Source organism: Lygodium microphyllum, unplaced genomic scaffold (assembly GCF_053477565.2).
Source record: "Lygodium microphyllum isolate KBCC unplaced genomic scaffold, Lygodium_microphyllum_v1.1.10 scaffold_40, whole genome shotgun sequence".
Lineage (NCBI taxonomy): Eukaryota > Viridiplantae > Streptophyta > Polypodiopsida > Schizaeales > Lygodiaceae > Lygodium > Lygodium microphyllum.
The window spans coordinates 12,532-35,814 of NW_028229523.1; the positions used below are offsets into that span (position 1 = coordinate 12,532).

The 23,283-nt window shown below is 41.6% G+C and overlaps 1 protein-coding gene across 2 annotated transcripts; it reads right to left on the reverse strand.

Annotated features, from left to right (window-relative positions):
• Nucleotides 1–1,631: 1,631 nt before the first annotated feature.
• Nucleotides 1,632–5,258, reverse strand: LOC148009093 (phosphatidylinositol 4-kinase gamma 4-like). Of its 2 annotated transcripts, none has more exons than XM_087673823.1 (3): nt 5,047–5,258; nt 2,610–4,162; nt 1,632–2,418 (listed from the first exon to the last, which is right to left on the reverse strand). In XM_087673823.1, exons 2-3 carry the CDS (start codon nt 3,990–3,992, stop codon nt 2,014–2,016), a joined length of 1,788 nt encoding a protein of 595 aa, XP_087529949.1. In that variant the 5' UTR covers nt 3,993–4,162; nt 5,047–5,258; the 3' UTR covers nt 1,632–2,013. The 2 variants fall into 2 exon arrangements, with proteins under 2 accessions (XP_087529949.1, XP_087529950.1); XM_087673824.1 differs by having other exon boundaries at nt 5,007–5,258.
• Between the last annotated feature and the right edge of the window lie 18,025 nt (nt 5,259–23,283).

Below are 23,283 nucleotides of genomic sequence, written 5' to 3' on the forward strand. Positions count from 1 at the left end.
GCATGAAAACATTAAAGCATTTTAGCTTTATGGAGCCTTAAAGCATTAAAGCATAAACAATATGTTGTCATGCATTAAAATAAACACACATTTAACTCTACATTAAAGCTTAAATATCTCTGCATACATGAGAGAGACAGAGCCTATCAAAAAGTAAAAACCTTTTGATTCCTAAAAAGAAATGAAAATTTAACTTTAAACTTTTGTAACTATGTAAGAGCCAGATCCACCTGGAAAAGTAGTGTTAATGAATGAAAGCAAAAGTTCAATCACTACTTGCAATAATGAAAATAATGTTAGAGAAATATTTGAAAAGTGTTAAATGTATAGAAAAAAAAAATTTAAGAAAGAGATGTTTGAGGCACTCACCAATCAAAGGTGGCAAACACTCATGGATCAATGGTAGGCAGTCGTCGCACAGGTTCAAGCATGGAGTTTGCGAGGCACAATGTGTGGCACCCACAAATGTGTTTGTGGGGGGAGCATGGGGGGCTACCATGTGGACAGCCCAAAAAAAAAACCAACTAATAGTAAAGATGCAAACACCTACACCATACTTGCAACCACACTTTTTGTACATAACATTAACACATCCCTACAAATAGATTGTGAGGCATGGTGGAAGAGAAGGAACAAGTTGCATGACAAACTTGAAACACCTTCCTTGACATGAGTAGATGGTCACTTTGAGAGAGAGACAAAGAGAGAGAACTACTCGCTTTTTTATTACCATAAAAGCCAACATGCAAGTTTGGAAGACAAACAAGCATCCATACACCACATGCATGATGCAACGACAGTTCTTGCTGATCACAATATATGCAAACACATGTCCATACGAATAGATCGTGAGATGTGGTACAATCTAAGCAAAGAGATGTTCATATGTGGTGTAGAGTTGCTCACTTTGCACGAGAGAGAGAGAGAGAGACAGACACAGAGAGAGAGAGAGAGAGAGAGAGAGAGAGAGAGACAGAGACAAAGACAGAGATTGGAAGGTGCAAAGAGAGCCTCAAGTGAAACACATAATTGAACACTCTTTCCAAACAATCAAGATTGCACGAGAATGCAAACAAAAGACTGGCTTACATAGTTAAACTATTGCATCTTGTAGAACCAACAACGTAGGGCAAGGAACACTAGCCATGTTATAAGAGGCCACCCCCTAGATCACCAGCTTGATGCACAAACCAACATGGCCCAGATAGTTAATAGCAGCATAGGGGTGATGCATACATGTCCTTACAACCGTTGCGCCAGTCTCTCAAGTAAATTTTTAGGGGCTCTCAGATGTCACCCCTTGAGTTTGCCATCCACAAAACAGCAGTTGCTAAATGCTTATTATTCATGATAAAACTTGGCCATGCTAATGCAACTGAGAGCTCGGGTTAAGAATTGAGATTAGCATGCTTGACCACAGCAAGCAACTGAATACAAGCTTTTAAGTGCTTTGCATTCAACAGTCCTAAATGGACTTCCTAGAAGTGGAGTTAAGGAGACTGCAACTTTCAAACCCAGTTCGCAAAAAGTTCACTGCTGTTTAAATCAGACACAAGGTACTATAACTTGTCAATTGTAAGAGCCTATGATTTTGTGGCCTAGTTGTGGCAGTGATTTTTGACATAGCTTTTTAAAGACTCACTGACTTGCATTTCCTAAAAACTACAGAAACAGCATTATGACAGATTGATGGGAGAAATATTGTATGTGTCATCAATCAAATGTTATAATGTTGTCCGGATGGCATTTCAGAATGTTCCAATGTAGCTGGCTTGTTTGAACATGATCCTTGAAAGCAAATCAAAACGTTGTCTAATTGCTTTTGCTTAGAAACCACTACCACATGGACTCTGACACAATAACATTTTTAGTGATAGCATAGCCTGTTAAAGTTTTCTAGACTGATGCACCAAGGTTATTTTCAAGATCCCTGCAAACAAGGAACAGTCAACAGCATTTGCTCAGTGCTGCAAAGTTGGCTTATGATGATAAATTGTCGTCTGTATGGTTGGATTAGAGCACAGCCCCTTTAGCACCTCTCTGAAGAAGTGCAGCCTGAATGTACTTATCCATAATCCGAGAAAGTGCTGCTAGAAATGTGTCCTCACTTATTCCAGGTAAAACATGATCGTCAGCATCTTCTTGCATCATCTCAATAGGAGATGGTTTGGTGAGTGTTTCTCTGCACATCATTGAGCCAATCTCATACGCAGTCAGCCCAACAGCTGCACCCTTCTTAAGTAACATGGTTGCTACACGGAGAACACGTGCACATCCTGCAGACAACTTCCAACCATGCTCCTCTAACAATGCAATGTCTGCGTCAGCATCTAATTTTGCAATGTAATTCCGAGTAGATATGTCAAAGGGCTGCTTTGCTTGAGGCCAATATAGCCATTCAAACGTGCAGTCTTCAAACTGCACAAATAAACACCCGAATTATCACAGAAGACATCTGAACAATAAAGCTGACAATCACATTATAAAAAGGCATTGGAACAGTCAAGCTGCTTATTCACCTAAAAAGTTCAGACTCGAACATTATCACAACAAAATGGGTGGTTCAAAAAGCAAAAGCATCTATCAACCAAGATAGTGAAAGGCATTACCTTGTCAGGCAGGCAATAGCCATGATCAATAGGTACAAGGTTCCAGTCTGTTTCTCCTTTCTTGCAAACCAGAATGTTTGCACCATTTCTGTCTGTGTTTGCAAGGCGAATATCAAGGACTGCAATTTTGTGAACTTCATGGACAGGAAAACGAGCAGGACCCATATCCTCACAAGTGCTGGAAGCATGTACAAATAACTGAAGGGAGCCTATTTTTTCTTCAAGAACCAGAGGTTCTTTCCTTTGGAACACTTGATGGGAGCACTTTATTATGACAGTTGGTGGCACACCTGCAAAACCTGTAATTCTTTGTCCTTTGCAGCCAACTGCTGGATGATCCAATATGTATGCAGCAACCTCACGCAAAGCACCTTCCCCAACTTTTGTCCCTCTTTTGAGGCCCTCACCACTCTGAGATACAGGAAGTCCCCTGGGATTATTGATAGCCATTGGCTCCTCATCCATGGGCTTGAATACTCCAACAATATCTGCCCCGAATTCATCCTGCATGAAATAAGCTCCTCCAGATCCTTCTGATGACAGTATTGGAGAATGACCCTGCTCAAGCCCAGCCTTCACCTGTTGGATGAGATCAAGCAGCACAGAAGGTATAGTCATATTGGAGAGACCATAAATACATGCAGGAATTTCAAGCATTGAATCCATCTTTCTTGTGTAGAAATGATCTATTTTACTATCTACATGACCCGCTTGAAGCATGGGCCTCATGTTGGCAAAACGCCTTTTCTCTGCCTTAATAACAGTACCCTCTGCTTTGAGATCGCATGCTGTTACAGATAGCTCTATATCTCCTCCAACTGCATGACTCCTCACCTTCACCGTTCTACGAAGCAAGAGATGGACAACAGCATCTTCTTCCAAAGGCAACTCATTAATCCGCATTTCATCCTTCAGATCCTTACCTCTGAGAACCAGCTGCTGCTCATCTGATAATAAACCTGCTTCCTTCCTGCATAATCTTCGTTTGAGGTCCCTTACATATTTCGTTTTGTCAATTCTGAAGACATGCTCTTTGCCACTGACTGTTGTGATTGTCACTACCTGCAACTCTGACAGCTTTAGGACCAGATGCAGCACTTTGCCATTAGTGACACCATAATCTTTAATCATAGCATCCTGCCGGTAAAGCTCTCTTCCTCCAAAGATCAGTCTCTGATTCTTTACACTGAATCCCTTGCAAGCTTGAATGCGCATTTTAACTGATGCAATAGTATCGTCAATACACACTTTCAACGGCATGAGAGAAGCATTGGGTCCTGAAGTTGTGAGATAAATCTCAATGTCCTCCATTCCATCGTATCCATAAGATGAGTTAATGGAATCTGCATTAGTGGGCTGCAAGACAAGTACCGAGGATGCCATATCTGCAGGTTCAGATCTGTACAACTGATTCCTATAAGAACCTCCTTCAAAAGTCTAACAGAGTAGGATATACTGAATACTGCAAATTCTTGATGTGTTCAGTGCTGCCATCACAGGGCCAGAAATACGACTCTCATTGTACAATATACTGGCATACAATGGATGAGAACCTGCAATAAGGTAGCAGGGCAAGTCATCAAAAAATACTGAACATTTGCATTGTAGTGCAACTCAGAAAGCTTGTAAAATTTGGCATCTGTATCAATTAAATCAGCATCCGGTGCATTGTTTTCGGAGGGGCCGCATACATAGCTAGGGGTGTGTGTGTGTGTTGAAAGGAGGGGGGGGGGGCGCGGAATGATGTGCCGCCGGCGGGGGGGCCGGCGAGCACCGTAAGATTAAAACAAGGAAAATGTAGGCAAAGAGCCCCTTTTCCCACGTAGGAAAATGTTAAAAACCTCTTGTGATGCAGGCAATACCTCTAACCACCACACCTGACATGTGGCATAAGGAGTAAGCTATGCCATTGCGCATTAAGAAAATGCGAAATGAAGGATGTTGAGAGAAACGTGATACACATCTGACTACATGTCAGCAACACCATCGTGATAGCATTGACAGGAATTATGGAACAGAGCAGAAATCACACAATCCCAATCAGCGAATAGGGACCAGCTATGTCAAGCATTAGAAACAGTGAAATGAAGGATGTGGAGAGAAACATGAACACGAAACCACACATCTAACTAAACAGTAGCAATGCCATCCAGATAGCATTTACAGGAATTGTCTAACCATGCAGAAAGCACATTCTAATCAGCAAATAGGAAACAACGATGCAGAAGGGGCGGGGGCGGGGGCGGGGGAGGATTATTGCAGGAACACGAAGATGAGTCTCCAAATTCTGACTAGACAGAGCGCATCTACTATGCAATTGAAAAAGCATTGACCACGGGAAGAATCGAACAAACAGAAATCACGCCATTCGATAAGAAAAGAGAGAAAGGAACAGACTATTCTGGAACGTGAGGGAAAGACGGGCACGAAGACGAGCCTGCTTGAGCCGGTGGATTATTCTCGTACGCGCACAGATCTGCCAAAGCACAAGCCTTCCTGAAAGGGAAATCGATAACGCATCTACGACGAGACAGAAGAGAGAAGAGAACAAATACAACTCCCGCTCTGCTTCTGGCTTATGATTCGAGGTCATAGAGCCATAGCCTCGAACAATGCAAGAACGAAATAAAGAAAGGGAAGGAAGGAGGGAGAAGAAGAACAACAACAACAACAAAGGAAGAGGCAAATGGTAACCGAGAGAAGGTAACCCTTGTATGCTCGCCCGCACCGGCTATTGCCAGTCACCATGCCCCTTCCGGAAGTTTCGATCTAACGGCATTTGAAATTTGAAGCTATTTTTAAGAGCCTTGCCACACCCAAGTCCACGAGGCATGCAAAATTGAGGCCGGTTACACACCACCATTGCCCGCCCAATTTGCACCTAGTTGGTGGGCAGAGGAAAAGTTGACTTGGGTGCCACTTGTTCACCACCTGCTTACACATTGGGCGGTGGATGTTTTTCGTTGTTAATTAGTATTTATTTATCTTCCATCCGCAATCGTTTACACATCGGCCACCACCTACGCACCGGTCACTTCCCGAATCGCATGTGAATGAAAAGACGCTACAGATGTCGATCATCATTCTCATAATAATTATTATTAGAATACTTGATTAAACACTTTAAAACGACTAGTACAACTTTTTTAAAAAGTGACTAATAAAACTAGAAGTATTATAAAACTTTTAAAAATCAACTAACTTATAAAACTAGAAGTATTATAAAACTTTTAAAAATCGACTAATAAAATTAGTAATGAAAAAGAGAGCACGGGAGTTGAACCCCTTCACCATGTTTTTGAGGCATGGCTCTACTGAGCTCTCCACGGAAAGGTGGAAAGAGGGAATTTTTATTAGCACACCACCCCTCCTTCCACCTTTCCACCTGCAATGTAGATGCAATAGAAGTTTACTTACCATTGTCTTCATCGTCAATCTCCAGAGTCAAAATCACTAAAGACTGTTCTCGCATTTGCGTTCTCCCTCTCTCAAAACATGGCTCGAGCAACGTTGTCTCTTCAAGATGCTCCCCTAGGATGGCTTGACCCCGGTGTTGGGTCTGCTTTGATTGAGCTCTTTGTATTGCTTGCATAGTACCTGTGTTTGTTAGTGTAGCAACCTCTGCTAATCCATTCCTCAAACTATTTTGCTGGTCCATGTCTTGACAAGGTGCATTACTTTCTCTCTTAAGTTCTGCTATCGCTTCACGTATCCATGCATCATCAAAACTATCTCCATGCACAATGCATATATTATGTAGAACAAGGCATGCTGCCACCATCTTCAGGACATTTTGTATGTAATTCCAATAATAATGTTTTGGAGATAGTCCATCCTTACTACCCTTGAAAGGATGAAGCATCCAAAAGCATGCAAGATAAGCACAATCGCCTAGTAGACAGTATTCTCCCAAACCTTTGTTTGTGTATCGTTTTCCTAGATTTGAACGTTGAAAAACATTCCAATCGTGCGTAGAACCTACCCAACCAACATCATAGTCCCAAACAACACAATTAGCTACCACACTGATCTGTAAAATAATTGAGTGGAAGCCCTTTCTATTAAAATAATATTTGTGGTTCTCTCTTGGGGCAATGATGGGTATATGACTGCCATCTACGGTAGCAATAACATACAGTATACCTCGAAGGGCCTAAAATTCATCTGCATATTTTTGTATTTGTTGTGATGTTGGTCACTTTATGTACATACCATGCAATCTAGATGCGGCCAGTGCATCGCAAAAGTCCAAAACAGCCAACTGTGTAAATGAAGTCGAGACTCTGTACAAATCAGCTATAACTCTTAATTGTGTCTCAAGATTTCCCACTTACCTCATCAACAAAAAGAGATATGTATTGTTAAATGATATTCAACACCTTTTTTTATTTCAAAGAAGATTACTGCTTATAGCAACCCTTACATGATGGGGCCAAATTGATAAGAATTTTATAGGTTATGAACAGGAACTGCTAGAAGGCTTGATGTTGAGAAAGAGAACTTTCAAGATATCTCTGTAGCCTTGCATTCATATATTAATCAGATCATGGAATGTGAAAAGGAAGGGCTACCTATAGAAGAAGAATTCTTACAAGATTAGTAGAGATTTGGTATTGATGGCATGGGTTATGAAGAGAAATTGAAGTCTCCATTAGAGAATAAACCAAAAAGTTCAATAAATCTTTATGATAATAGTCTGCTTGAAGTAAATGAAAACCCTAAGGTATGAAAGATAATTTTCAGATATCCATTGAGGTTTAGTCCCAAATTTGAGCTGCTCACTAGTGATGCAAGGCCACACAGACCCGCTTCTCGACAAGTATTGCTCTTCTATAGTTCGTGTTCTTATGTCGCATTTGTGGTACTAACTTCGCGATGAGATATTCAAATGTACTCCTACTAACTCGTAACCTGCTTTTGAACATTCAATTTGAATAAGTCCCTTAAAGCCCCTACTCCATAAAAGTTTGTGGTCCTGGATAGGCCCAACATGACCATCAATCTTGCCTTCATTGACCTATTCTAGCTCGACGTGCAATGTAACCTCGAGCCATGCACTTCATCAAAGTAGGCAGGTGTATCCATGATAACGAGCTTGTGTTGTTCAAATGTTTTCTTTTCCTCTAAGTTTGCTTTTTGGTTGGCTAGGGCAGTGCTAGCCATGTCACTGAGAGACTTCTCTATCTTTCTACCCTTCTTATTGCATGCTCCTTAGCTAGTCGTTTGATCTTGCCCAATCTTTGAAGGCTCATAGGAGCCAATGTCTTCATGGGTGTGCTCACCTGGATCATTGGAGACTAATGTAGTGTTGTCTTCTGGAGAGGACAACCCACCAATAGATGGGGTATGTGCATCCTGATAACATTGGCCCGATTCCACATATATTTATCCACAAGATCATACCATTGACAAGTGATCTTGTGAACATTGCCTGATATGACATTGTGGGCCTTATACTTCTATATGACTCATAGATGCGTCCCCAACGTTTTTTGCAAATGCATAAATGATACACTATTCTTATGACCTATGAACTTTCATGTAAAAGAGCTGAGAATATAAAAGATTTAAAATTTTCTTATCAAATCATTTCTTGAATCTGACATAAAGCTTACTCAAAGCATGAACCATAAAGCACGATCTTATGATGATGAGTTTACATGGATAGATGATTCGTATAACAACACTGGAAATGCATAAATGATACACAAACCCAAACCATAAAAGACCATAAGCTTTCATTGCCAAAACATAATTGCAAATATACGATTCATATGACCTACCTTTCATGTAAAAGAGCCGAGAATATTAAAGATTTTTGCATCCATACATGATAGATATCATGATGATGCAATGCATATACAATGATTTATAATCGCATACATGAGACCCAAAAAAATTCTTATCGAATCGTTTCTTGAATCTAACAGTTGGCTTACTCAAACCACTAAACACAAAGCATGCAGTAATTTAAAACATAACGCAAGACTTATATCCATACCCACAAAGAGAGAGAGAGAGAGAGAGAGAGAGAGAGAGAGAGAGAGAGAGAGAGAGAGAGAGAGAGAGAGAGAGAGAGAGAGAGAGAGAGAGAGAGCACCTACTAATTGATCTTACTTCCTTTCACACAATTGTCCTTTCAACCTAATGATAGCAATGGCCCTATATTCCTCGTGATATCATCAGAAAACTTGTGATCAACACTACCATTCAAATTATGATATGAATTGCGATTCAGAGAGACTAAGAGAAAGGGAAATGATACATGCATTAATCATATGTCAGCATTGCATGAGGGCCACCCATTAATATGACTTGATTTGACAAAAAAAAATCGTCGAGATTGCTGTTGCAACCAATCACTCTCAAATAGAATGATCAATCCCCAATCGCTGATCGATGAGTAGAACGATGATCAATCTCTAATTCCTAATCAATAATTAGACTGATCAACCAATTCCATGATTAAAGCTTGGATAAGAATGATTAGAATGATCAATCTCCAATCCGTGATCAATGATTAGAATTATCAAACTCCAATCCCTGATCAATCTCCAATCAGATGAAATGGCCTTTATGCATCACTGGCCTGATCATGGAGTCCTCAAACATGCCCATGCATGGGGAAGACCATTGCTCAAGGGAAAGGGAAGGAGCTCATGCAAGGGGGGAGAGCTCATCAAACTAGAAATATACCTCATCCACCACAAATGGCAATAATCATTGAAGTTGAAGACAGCTTTTTAACAAAGACAATGTACCGATCAGAGAAATCAGTAACCCATGCTCTCGTCCACCACAAATGCCTAATCAGATAAAGTCATTGTATTGATCAAAGAATTCAATAACCCATGCTCTCATCCACTACAAATGGCAACCATGCTTCAATGAGGCAGAGATCATGGAAAAGGCAGAGTTGTCTAATCATAGAAGCAGCCGATTACTGATGACAAGATTCCACGATAACGACCGCAGAAGGAAGCGATATCGTAATTAAAGACAAAGCTTTAAACAAAGTTCCTATACTAATCAAAGAAAGCGATAACCCATGCTCATGCAATAGCTGACTATACACAGGGGGGAGAGAGAGAGAGAGAGAGAGAGAGAGAGAGAGAGAGAGAGAGAGAGAGAGCATTAAACAGGCCTGATGTACTAATGATCAGGAAATCAATAACCCATGCTCTCGTCCACCACAAATGGCAAAGGTAAAGACAAAGGTTTCAGAGAAATCAATAACCCATCCTCATGCAAGAGCCGACTATAGGGCAGAGAGAGAGCGTACCTTGCAGCTATTTCGGATCACACCAAGCATTGATGACAGTGATGATGGCCCGTGTCGCCCATAGTAGGCAAGAAACAAGAAGTCTATCAACGAGTAAGAGCAGGAAATCGATCGACATGCATATAAAGAGCAGGGGAAAATGGTCAATGGAATAGGAAAATGGTGTCACGCCCGCTTGTGAATGATGATTGGATGTGCAAGATGGTGAACAAAGCAGGGTGGGAGAGCTCCCCCACCCTGTTCAAGGCCAAAACTTCCCACGACAGGGCCATTTGGGCGTGCGGAGTGTGTAAAGGGCAGGCGCCCCTTTTTTAGAATCCTAGCTTGTGATTGGCCCGTGTTGGGGACACACTGGGCGTCGTTGAAAGGAGAGAAGGATCGAAGCTTGCACTCGAGAGCTATGGCGGGAGAGCAAGAGCAAGAAAGAAAGAGACAAGAAATGGGAACTCCAACAGTCACAATGTGTGACCGGGCCTTCCTTTATTCAAACTGTCACTAAAAGAATAAAGAATAAAGTGATGGTGACGGGCGCCCGCCACTTGCAGTGTGCAGTGGCGGTGACTGTCAGTGTAGTAATACACAGGCGGCTAGGCGGAGGTGCCTTTACCCCCAACAACCTCCCACTTAAAGGCGAATTTTCCCTAGTGAGGAGTGAAAAGAAAAAAAAAGAAGAAAGACAATACAACATATACACATGTACAACAGGATAAGGAAAGACGTCATCTCATCCCACGCCCATCAATCTCCTGAGGAAGGCAAAGCACTCTGTAGAGAGGCTTTTCGTGAGCAGATCTGGAGGATTCTGGTCAGTCGAGATCTTGACAAGATCAATAGACTTGTCCTCAACCACCCCATGTATGAAGTGATACCTCACCTCAATGTGTTTCATCTTCGCATGGAAGACCGAATTTTTGGCTAACTGAATAGCACTCATAGAATTCGAATGTAGTGTAGGGATACCATCAATACCAAGGTCAACAATTCTATTGATCTTGTCGAGATCTTAACAAGATCAATAGACTTGTCCTCAACCACCCTATGTATGAAGTGATACCTCACCTCAATGTGTTTCGTCTTCGCATGGAAGACCGGATTCTTGGCTAACTGAATGGCACTCATAGAATTCGAATGTAGTGTAGGGATAGCATCAATACCAAGGTCAGCAATCAAACGACCCAACCAAATGGCCTCCTTGCAAGCTTTAGTGGCTGCAACATACTCTGTCTTTGTAGTAGAAAGGGCCGCGCATTTCTGCACCCTGGATATCCAAGAAATAGCACCTCCAGCATAGGTGAATACATAGTCAAAAGTGGACTTCCTACTATCTGCATGTCCTGCATAATCAGAGCTAGTGTACCCCACGACTCCTGTATCTTGGCTGCCATAGCATATGCACATATATGTACTGCCCTTCATGTACCTCATGATACCCTTCACGGCATCCTAATGCTTCTTGCCACGTGTAGCCATATAGCGTGCCACAACACCAACTGCAAAGGTAATATCTGGACGAGTGGCGATCATGGCATACATAAGAGTGCCCACTGCGGATGCATAGGGAATCTTGGCCATCTCGGCTCTCTGCTCATCTGTCTGCGGACAATCAGCCTGTGATACCTTCACATAAGAAGGCAATGGATAGCCAATAGGCTTTTACGTCCTGCATGCGGAAGCACTCAAGGACTTTATGAATGTACTCCCTCTGTGACAAGTAGAGGAGTCCCTGATGCCTGTCACGTCTAATGCGCATACCAAGTATGTGAGCGGCCTGTCCCAGATCTTTCATCTCAAAGCTCTTCTTGAGCTGAGCCTTAAGAGCATCTAGCTCATCATGAGCTTTCCCTGCTATCAGCATATCATCCACATAGAGTACTAAAATCAATAAAGAACCATCATGGGCTTTCTTCGTGTAAAGACACGGATCCATAGTACTCCTGCTGTAGCCCTGTGACTACATAAAGGCATCAAACATATGATACCACTCCCTAGGTGCCTGCTTCAAGCCATAAAGAATTTTCTTCAATTCATCATGCAAGTCCCCATGTAAGAAAGTCGTCTTGACATCCATCTAGTATAAATCCAAGTCAAGCTGAGCAACCAAAGCCAAGACTAAGCGCAGGGTGGTCATCTTAACCATAGGAGAAAAGACCTCATCAAAGTCCACACCATGCTCCTGCTTAAAACCCTTTGCTACCAATATAGCCTTGTATGCCAGCTTGGGGTATCCAAGGGTACTTTTTAGCTTGTACACCCACTTGCATGGCAAAGCCTTCTTGCCATTAGGCAAGGAAACCAAATCCCAAGTGTCATTCTTATGCAAGGAGTCTATCTCAGATTGCATAGCCCTCTCCTAGGAGTGACTGTCACCCCTGCGCATAGCCTCATCATAAGTAAAAGGCTCTCTTGTATCTGTAACCAAGACACAATGCATCGAGGGCTTAAATCTATCTGGTGGACGTCTGTCTCTAGTAGACGGCGGGCTATGCTGTCTACCCAGTTGCTTGTCCAACACCTTGACCATGAGTATCTACTGTAGCTATAGACTGTCCAACTGGCTATGCGGGAGCTCTCGGCTCCTCCTGAAATATGACCTTGTGGATCTCAACAACTCTCTCAGGTTGCCGATTCATCTTGTCTTCATGGAAGAGTACATCATGACTGTGGATGACTTTCTGCGCCTACGGATCCCACAGATGATAACCCATCTCGCATGTATCCCCATAACCAAGGAAAATGCATTTGACACTCTTAGGATCCAGCTTACTTCTCTTGTCCCTGGGCACATGGCAAAATGCCTCACATCCAAAGACACGAAGATGCGCATAAAAGGGAGGTTTTTCTAGTCCATACCTCCTCTGCAGCTTGGAAATCCAAACTACTAGAAGTGATTTGTTTATGACATGCACAGCTGTACTAACTGCCAATCCAAAAGCTCTGTGGTAGGCTTGCATGGCTAAGCATACTGCATACACGCTCTTGGATGGTTTTATTCATCCGCTCAGCCAAACCATTCTTGAGGGGGGGGGGGGGGGGGTTTTAGGGGGCGGTCGACTAACGCTTAATACTCCTCTCATCACATAACTACTCAAAAGCACATGAGACATACTCACCCCCATTATCTATCCTTATGCATTTTAGCCTATACCCAGACTGGTTCTCAACCAATGCATGCCATCTCTGAAACACAGCCAAGACATCGGATTTCAGCTTAATGGGATAAGCCCAAAATTTTCGTGAAAAATCATCTATGAAAGTAACAAAATACTTGGCACCACCCATAGACTGACAAGGCATGGGCCCACAGACATCCGAATGTACCAATGCCAAGGGCTCACTCATGCGTGGCCTACCAGACTTCTTATGCGTAGACCTAGTCTACCTGCCATAAAGACAATGCTCACATGAATCAAAACATGCATAATCAAGGGGCGCTAAGTACTGCAAACCAAAAAGCATTTTCATTCCCTTCAAAGACATATGGCCCAAACAGGCATGCCAAAGAGATACATGTGGGATAGAACTGACAGACAAAACATGATCAAGGGAAGAAGCGGATACAATCAAGGGATAGATGCTGCTAGCCGCCTTGGCACCTCTCGCAATCACAAGTCTGCCACAAGTGATCTTCCATGCAGAGTCTCCAAAAGATACATGATAACCTGCGTCATCAAGCTGTCCAGCTGACACTGAGACTGCGTGTCAAAGGAGGTACATGACGTACATCCTGCATAACAAAACTGCTGCCAGAAGGAAACTGCAGCCTAACATCACCAATGCTGACAATATCAAGAGAGCTGTCATCACCCAAGTGCAAAGAACTCAAAACAGTACGGTATGAATGAAACCACTCTCGACAAGGTGTCACATGAAAGGATGCAGTTGAGTCCAAGAGCCAACAATGTGCATACAGAGTGTATCTCTGTCATCTGCGAAGCACTAGAAGAAGCTGCAAGGATATAATCATCATCAATATTCTCAGGCTGCATAACATTGATCTCTTCAATTTTAACACTGGGCTTTGCAGGCACTATGCTGCGATCAGAAGACTTATCATGCACTTTGTCTTTCCCCTTATCTTTGTGCCTTTCATTGCGTAGTTCATGGCATTATGGCCTAATATGGCCCTTTTTCCCACAATGGTAACAAGTAACATCTGCATTCCTGACACGGGATTTGCTACGTGACTTCCCACGAGACTTGGACCGATATTTCTGAGAATCCCGTCCACGGCCACTGCCACTGCCATGCATTCCATATCCATCATTCCTGCCTTTAACTGTCATAGCATGCGACACACGAGAGGCATCCAAATTCTTACGATTAACCTCTTCCTGCAGAAGAGCACTCTCAACATCAGATAATTTCAAGGTAGCAGTAGAGGCACATAATGCAGTGCGGAATACATCCCATGACTCATTAAGAGTACCAAGCAAGAAAAGAGAAGTGACATCCTTTGCAAAAGTGATGTCTTGCGAAGTCAAGTTCTTGAGTTGAGCATGGAATTGGCTCAAGTGAGCAGACATAGTCACATTCTCCTTCATGCGCAGATCCATAAGCTGTTTATCCCACAACTGCCATGCACTCTGTTCTTCCTCAAATACATTGTAATGAACCTATTCTGTGAGAGATAATACAATAGTGGACTTGCATAACTCATCAAGCTCAAACCATTCCTCATTTGATAATACAATAGTGGACTTGCATAACTCATCAAGCTCAAACCATTCCTCATTTGACATAGTTGCAGGCGGCTGCGCACTGAACCTCAATGGTTTGATCTGCGATTTCTGCACCAATACTTGCCAAATCTGGCTCTTCCAATAAAAGTAATTCCTACCATCAAGCTTAGTGATGTTGAAAATAGCATGATCAATGGACAAACTTGCCATAATGCAGGTTGAAACACTGTAGACATTTCAAAACTGCTTGTTGTTTACTACAGAAAATGACAAAAAAATCACCAAAATCGAGAAAAAATGGCGAGAAAAGTGTAACCAAAGCCTGGTGCCCACCAAGTACTAGTGAAAGTACATCATTTCAGAATATTTCAGCATGAAAAATCCATATCAGTCCAAAGTTATATGCTTGCTGTAATAAATAACAACAGGGTATTGTGAGAAGCAATTGCTAACCAAATCACTGCACCAAGTCAAGAAATGACAGCCAATACATGACCAGCCATAAATGGGCATAAATCAGTACCAAACAGTCATCAAGACCCTAAGCAAATACCCAAACATGTCACCAAAGCATCCGTCAGTGATGAGTAGGTATATCCCTTGGACAATAGGGCAAAGTATACATAACACTGGCAAGACCTGACTCCAGTAGGTGTATGCTCACAAGTGTGCAAAGCCCAAGCTCAAGTCAAAAGCAACTCCAAGATATCAGTGCGCATGAACCATGCAACATTTAAGTGTAAGAGATCCCAAAGTCTCAAGTATCTGCAAAATGCTCAAAATAGCATAAACCTCCTGCTCAATGTCGGTGAAGCATACAAGATACTCCCACTAGCTCAAAAGGCGGATAAACGAGCTGAAGCTCAAAAGCATTCCGGAGCATACACAAGACATGTGGTATAGTCCAAATACATCATGACATCATACCGAGTAGCCAGGAGCACCCCATCAATAGGCATAACGCAACTGTAGCATAAATTCCAGCAGTATATAACCTCTATAAACTGAGCATATCAGTGCTCAATCCAAGTTCAAATCCATAGGTATATATTGCCGTATGTATAGGCACCAATCGGGCATAATCGGGCATCAAATACCAAGAGCTGTTAGCATAAAATTGAAGTAATAGGTGGCTACCCTGTTTTGGACAGATCTGGGATTGTTCAAAATAGTCAATGGCTGAGCTAAATCAGCTCCAAATGCGTCTCACATAAGAGGCATAACATCCACAAGTGATCCAGTATCAATAGACATCAGTAGAAGCATCACATAAGCCATAGGCATACAAATACATGTTGTCTCAGACCTGAAATTTGTTGCATAATATTTTGTCATCAGAATTTGGCAAATCCAACATCACCATCACGTCCAGAGCATGCCAGAACCCCCAAGTTAGACTCTTACCTTGCCTGAAGTGGGTTCCGAATGCCCGAGATATAACAAAAAGAGTGATTTCTGGGCCAGATTTTGAAACATACGCAAAAAAAAATGTAAGCTAGTTGGGGGGGGGTCTGCTATCCCATGTGTCAACAATGGGGCCGAAAGGGGGCAAAAATGGGGGCCAAAGAAGGCCTACACCAAGCCTCAGCAAGCCTTGATAGGCTGGAATCAAGATCTAGGTGAAGGAAGCTCCAAGAGGTGTGAGCTATGGCTACCCACAACCTGTGAAAACCCTGTTTACCTAGACCTATGGATAGAGATAAATCTCTAAAATAATGAAGCAATACCTCAATGTCAATGCCCTGATCGTGCCTCAATAGGTTGGGAAGAAGTCCGGGAAGTCGGGGAGTGACGGGAGCTTGAGAGAATGAGCTATGGCTGCCGGGAAGGAGACCCAATGCGAGTGAGGAGTCGATGGGAAGCTGAGAATGCCACAAACCAAGCTCAAGAGTTAGAAGCCGTGCTCTGATACCAGTTGAAAGGAGAGAAGGATCGAAGCTTGCACTAGAGATCTATGGCGGGAGAGCAAGAGTAAGAAAGAGAGAGACAAGAAATGGGAACTCCAACAGTCACAATGTGTGACCAGGCCTTCCTTTATTCAAACTGTCACTAAAAGAATAAAGAATAAAGTGACGATGATAGGCACCCACCACCTGCAGTGTGCAGTGGCAGTGACTGTCAGTGTAGTAATACACGGGCGGCTAGGCGGAGGCGCCTTTATCCCCAACAGTCTTTGGCCTGGTGTGTAACGGGCCTGAAATTGATGCCCGCGCCCTAAATACAATCCAATGTTTCCCTTACACAATGAGCGTGAGTAGTAGGGCATCTAATTGCAATTAGCTCACTAGTGAGGGCTTTAAACTCTTGCATTTTTGGTCAAGGGTTCAATTCCTATCAATCACTGTTCACTTTTTAAAATGTAGGTGGTTGTTGTCTAGTGAATCGGGTATGCACTTTATCCTCAGTCGGGTGAGGGATATTTCTCATCCAAAACTGCCCAACACATGGAAAATTTGGGCCCAATCTCCTTTCTACACATCAACCAAACACCCCTTGCTTTTGCATGCCAAATTGGCCATCCATTCATGTGTATAACTAGCCAAAGCGACCGCATTCAAGGTAAGTGGATTGTGCCTAAAAACCAATTTTAGAAAGTCTTTTTTTAATAAGCCCACTAAAAAAACCTTTCAAAAGAGGAGAGAGAAAAAAAGAGATTGTTGCATGTTGCCACTCATGAAAACTCCTTGAAGTGGAGCTAGTCCCTCTATTTTTGGTAATGCTTGATTTACTTGTTGGGGTCCCTTTTTTTTAAAAAAAAAAGTCAAGTTTCTTGGTCACACTCCCTATAACTTTACTCCAATGATGTGTACATGTCAAATAGACATGAGCATAACCCATTGCCAATGAGACGAAATGATTTTGAAATTTGTAACTTTTTTATGAGATTATATAATTATAATTGATGCCTCAAGGGATTTATCCAAGGTCCAAATTAACAACATTGGAAGCTATAAATAGTTCTTTGAACAAAGATTAAAACATATAAAATTAAGATATCATAAAAAGAATGTATATGTGGCTTTTAGTCCACAAGTCTAACTAAGAACCTAAGAGCCACATCATGTGCAAGCCAACAACTTGACATGTGTACTTTGCCTTCAATTGGGTGTCATGACTACAAGCATAATACTAATTGCTAATGAACTATTTAGGCCATAAGAAATGTTTGGTGAACTTTCCCTGCACCATTATCCACTCCGCCCCCTGAACAATTTACCTAACTTTGTGGTTCTCCTTTCAATGACTATAGATATAGCCAATTGTTAGAAAATTTGCTTAAGCTCACTAATCTCCCTCACCCAACTATCTACCATCATCTCACCACAAATTTGTGTGAGTGTGTGCGCACGTGTGCATGCGCCCAAACAAGCCAAGAAAAATCACACTCTCTCTACCTTATAAATGTCTCCCTCTTCCTTGTGAAGGTGGTGATGAGTGTGAAGGGGTTTCTAATGGAGGAGATAATAAACTCAACATTGAGGTGGTTTGAGAAGAAGAGAGAGGGGCACTGTGGCTATAAGATAAGCTCAACATTGAGGTGGTTTAAGAAGAAGAGAGAGGGTCATTATGGCTCTGAAATGAAGAAGAAATAGATGACTTTGGTGGCATGGGAGGAATGGCATGATGGGACTATAGCTTAAGAAGAATTGTGCTTATGAATGAAAACACAACAAAATAAAAGCAAAAAGAAGCTATTAGACACTATCAGGACATCAACAAAACATCACAAAACCTCATATCTCTACTGAAAAACATCATGATCTTATCAAAACCATTCCACCCTATCCAAAACACTGTCAAACCACTTCCAAACCAATCCATCATCATGTAAAATGCTGAAATGACTTGGGTTTTTTTTAGGCTTAAATGGTTGATTTTTGCTAGATTTTAAATTATGTTTAGTTGTTTTGGAAGTTTTTAAGAGTGTTTTGGATTAGTTTGATTATATTTTTGAAGCTCATGATGTTTTTTAGTAGAGATACGAGGCTCTATGATGTTCTGATAGGTTATGTTGAGGTTCTAATTGGTTTTAATAGCTTTTGTTTTGTTCTGTTTTTCTTCTGAATGAAGCATGGAGTAATGATTGATGAAGTATGAGGTTTTTTGAAAGCTCATTGAATGGTTTTTTGATAGTTCATAATGGTTTTAGTATGAGTTATGAGGTTCTGCTGCTTTCTATTGACCTTCTGTAATCCTCTGTTGAGGTTTTGTTATAGAGCCTTTGTTATGTTTTATTCTATTATGTATGCCTCTATAAGTGTTCTATGGAATGTATGTGAGGCTTTGGGAAAGTTTTCTAGCCTTGGAAGAGGTGAATGTAAGTTCAAAAGAGCTCAAGGAAGTGGAAGAAGTAGTTGTTGAAGACTCAGGAGAAGACTGGAGTAAAGTGGCAACGATGAGCTATGAAGAATCACTATAGTGGCTTTGGTAACCTTTCATATTGAACACACCTCTTGGAAGGGACATCCATGACCAAAGAAGGGTTATTATGAGTGATTATTGAGTATTGTAGTGAGAAGATGATGTATTATTGATAGAGAGAGAGGGAGAGCGTCAGAGATAGCCAATTATATACCAAATAATGTATCTACATATGAGAGATTGTGAGAGAAAGCCATGAAATCTTTGAAGATGAATCATATGTGATATCTTTCCATTCAAAGTGGAGTATTCTTTCTTGTTTTCAATGTCTATCAAATAATTCTATGAAGAATGTGAAGAGAATGATGGATTTTGTTAAAGTTAAAGTCATGGGAGTATTGTTTCTATGAAGCTACATGAAGATTTATTGTTCGTGGTGTTATTTTCCTTGTTGTGATCACATAAAAAATAAAAGAGATCGTCGTTGATGATACAAGATAGATTTTATTGCAGTAGAAACCCTATTTCATGGGTGTTTCTTTTGGGGCTCCATGTTTTTGGTGCGCAGCTAGGGACAACTACTATCAACAAGCATTAAAATAGGGCGAAAATGAAGGAAATGACATTGCCAAGAAGAGAAGAATTCAATGGATGCTTGCAAAGTTCCTTCTACTACTGAAGAATTGGATATTCTCATTGCCAAAGCCACTTTCTACAAGAAGTTCATCCCCTAATGGCGGAAATATATTACCATCATGATGCAGGCTCTATGTGGTGGACTATTTCCTCTCCATGTTGAAGCAACAGAGACGTGCATCTTGGAAGCAAACTATTTGGGAGCAAATTGAAGTTAAAAAACAGAGAGAATGATCATCCATGGGAGATTTGGCATTCATTGAGAAGTTTCTAGACATCATCAAGTGGGAGATTGTGAAAAAGCTTTAGGAGTCATGGTCAGTGGAGATTCACAAAAACAAGAAAAAAAAGAGTTGAAATTTGTTTGTGGATGCTCAACAATAGGACACATGGGACACATGGTGCACTGATAATCTCTTGTTTGTCCAATTAGCAACCTACTAGAAGTTAGTAGACAAAGTGTTACTCACAACATACACTATTGAAACCATCAGAAGTTGACATTACTATGATGATGGCACAACAACGATCCTCAAAAGAATGAGTTTTGATACCTTCAAAACGGAATACCTTTCCCTGTGTAGCAATCTAAAAGCTTAATTCAGAGACATTGACAAGCAAGAAGTAGAATAAATGTTGGCAAGAGAGTCCTCCAGAGACTGCAGCCCCTTTGATTCGATTCTATTGAGTACAAACCAACTAGGTGAGTCAACTCTGATGAATGACGCAATCATGCAATCACTAAAATGAGTCCAGAGGTATATGAGAAGAGAGAATGCAAAAATCAAAGCCGAGAATGAGCACGTGGCAGAAGCCTCCTTTGACACCCTAAAAGCACTCTTTACAGAAGTCCCCATGGTGACTCAAGGTCCCCTTCCTAGTCAAATGTGTCCTGGAAATATTGATGACAAGCCAACGAATGTAGTCCCATTGCCCATTTTTAAGGGAGAGTACAATGAAAATCCTTATCTTCATGTAGTAAAGTTTATGGTAGTATGTGTGGCTAGCAATGCCAGAACCCTCGAGCATTGGTTAGCAATATTCCCCGCCACTTTCAAAGGCATGGTGTTTTAGTAATATGAGAGACAAGTAGTAGGAACTTTTGGCACATGGGACACCTAAAGTTGGCCTTCCTCACTAAATTCATACATGAAGGTTTTGAAGAGCGGATGCGAGAGGAGTTCATGAACCTAAGTCATTCCTCGAACGAGTAGAAGCCAGTGTCTCACAAATGGAATCCATACTAAAGAGATGGACCAACCATCATTTGGATGAAGGCATCTAGAAGGGAGTTTTCCTTAGAGGCCTACAACTAGAAGTTCATAAGTTCGTGAAGTTGAGAAGACCAAGTAACCTGCAAGCTGTAGTGGAAGGTGCAAGACTGTATGATGAAGTTGAAGCAAGGTTGTCAATGACCTCAGGAAGAGGAGTCTTACCTCCTCCCATGCCACGAATGATATATCCACCAAATGCAATCCCAGGGATCGTTCCTTACCTCTACCCCCAAATGCAAACAGTGCCGTAGTACAATGCACCTAATCCACAATGGCTGCAGGACAACAATGCCTCAAATGAGGGTTCGACCACAACAACAATGGCCTCAAACAGTTCCCCCAATGGCGACTTAACAACTGTGGAATCCTACCAACCACTGGAATCAACACCAGAACAGAGGATCCTCTAGATCAATCCAACCATTGTATGCAGTAATCCAGAAGCTTCTCAAAACCCTACTAAAAGTACTCCAGGAAGTGAAAATCTAAAGGACTACTTGTCCAATTCAGTTGTCAATATCAAGAAAGAGCTTATGGATGTGATTACAGAACGGCTACAGACATTGAAGGTGAATACCACCAATATATCCACTCTTGTAGGGGGTGGGAGAGATGTGATACATTCTAATACATGGTGTGGAAAGTGCCATTGAGGGGGGACATTTAGCGACTGAATATACCCGAAAACCAACCATTCATGGAGGCTTCTATTCTTACTATTTGAGGAAGAACCATACACAGGATATCTACTCTCTAAAGGAGATGTACGAAAGAAGAAAGAAAGATGAAGACGCAAGATTCAACTTACTAGAATCCAAAAGGACAATGCGGGACATTGAACCAAAGCCTAGGGAATTCGGTCCTAATTTTGGTCCAAGGAGATTTCCCTCTTAGAGTTATAGTGGACGACAGTCTGTGCGGTGGCTAAAGATCAGAGGTGGAGTGTTACAGACGTGGAGAAAAGGTTTATATCTCACAGAACTACCAAACCCTCGAAGGTCTATGCACTACAAGCCCTTATGCAGTCGAAGCAAAGGAGAAGGTCACACTACAAAAGATTGTCCAAGTCCAACTCCTGTGAAAGGAACTCTTGACACCCAACATAAAACCCAAGGACCTGCTTCCAATTTGGTGAAATTGAAAGTGGCCATAATAATGCATGCAAAGAAATGATAACCCATAGTTCCGAAAGAGAATGTTCCCTTTGCCAAGACTGTAAAGTTCAACCTTCCTAGGGAAAAACAAAACAATGGAGTACAGAGCACTATAGAGCCACAAAGAGCTATAGAGACAGAACCAAAGGTCCAGCAGATAGAGGATGTTGAAGTACCTTCTCAAGGAGAAGAAGCATAGATGTTTCCATTCATAGAAAAAAAAGGGAAGATAAAAGTGGGCATGGCCCCATTCCCAAGTCGATTGGAGAAGCATGTTGATCCGATCAAAGAATATGACTTGGTCAAAGACCTAAACACTTTTAAGAGTAACCTAACATTCCAACAGTTGCGGATGTTGTCTCCTAGCTGTCGAAAGAAATTCAAAAGCATACCGACAAGAAGAATGTGCCTAATAATTGCTCCCTCTATAACAACCAAGTCCAACAGAGCCTTAGAGCCCGTGAAGGAAGTGGATGTAGCTAACACATTCCTGAATCTAAGAACCCCAAAGATTGGTGTATGGATAGAAGGATGTTTTATAGCAGACACATTGATTGATGGAGAATCATCAGTAAATATAATGACGGATGTGATAATGAAGGATCTAGGCTTGCAAGGAATGCAGCCTAGGCATTGGCTTATAAGATTGGCAGACCAAAGTAGAATCAAATCATTGGGCATTCTCCCATACGTAAAGACAACCCTCGCAGGAAGAGATTATTGGCTGACATATCTGGTGTTCAAACCAAATTCTTACGGGACCTCATACCCCATGTTGTTGGGAAGACCTTGGCTTTTTGAAGCAAGAGCAAGGATCGAATGGTTCAAAGCAAACCTAACCCTAGGCAGAGGACCCAACAAAGTAGTGTTGAAACTATATGGATCACAAAAAGGCAATGGATCCACTTCTATCGAAGTCATAACAAACTCCTCCAATGATGTGAGAGATGGTACATTAGGAGGAGATGAAGAAGTTGTTAAATAGATCTTTCCTAAGAAAACAGAGGCACAATCCTTGACAATGGGCACTATAAGCCAACTATCGAAGGAAGCAAAGTCTTTGTCAATAGGCAAATACCTCTTGCCTGAACCCCAATTAACTCCTAAAATTACCTTTGACAGTGAGATAGAAGCATGAATGTATTGTTCCCCCTGCTACATGGTAAAGACAGAGACAACGATAGAGACAGAGATAGAGGTAGAAGTAGAACTAGAACTAGAAGTAGAAGTAGAAGCAAAAGTAGAGGCAGAGGACATAACGAATGGTATGTTCTTCTCTTACAAAGC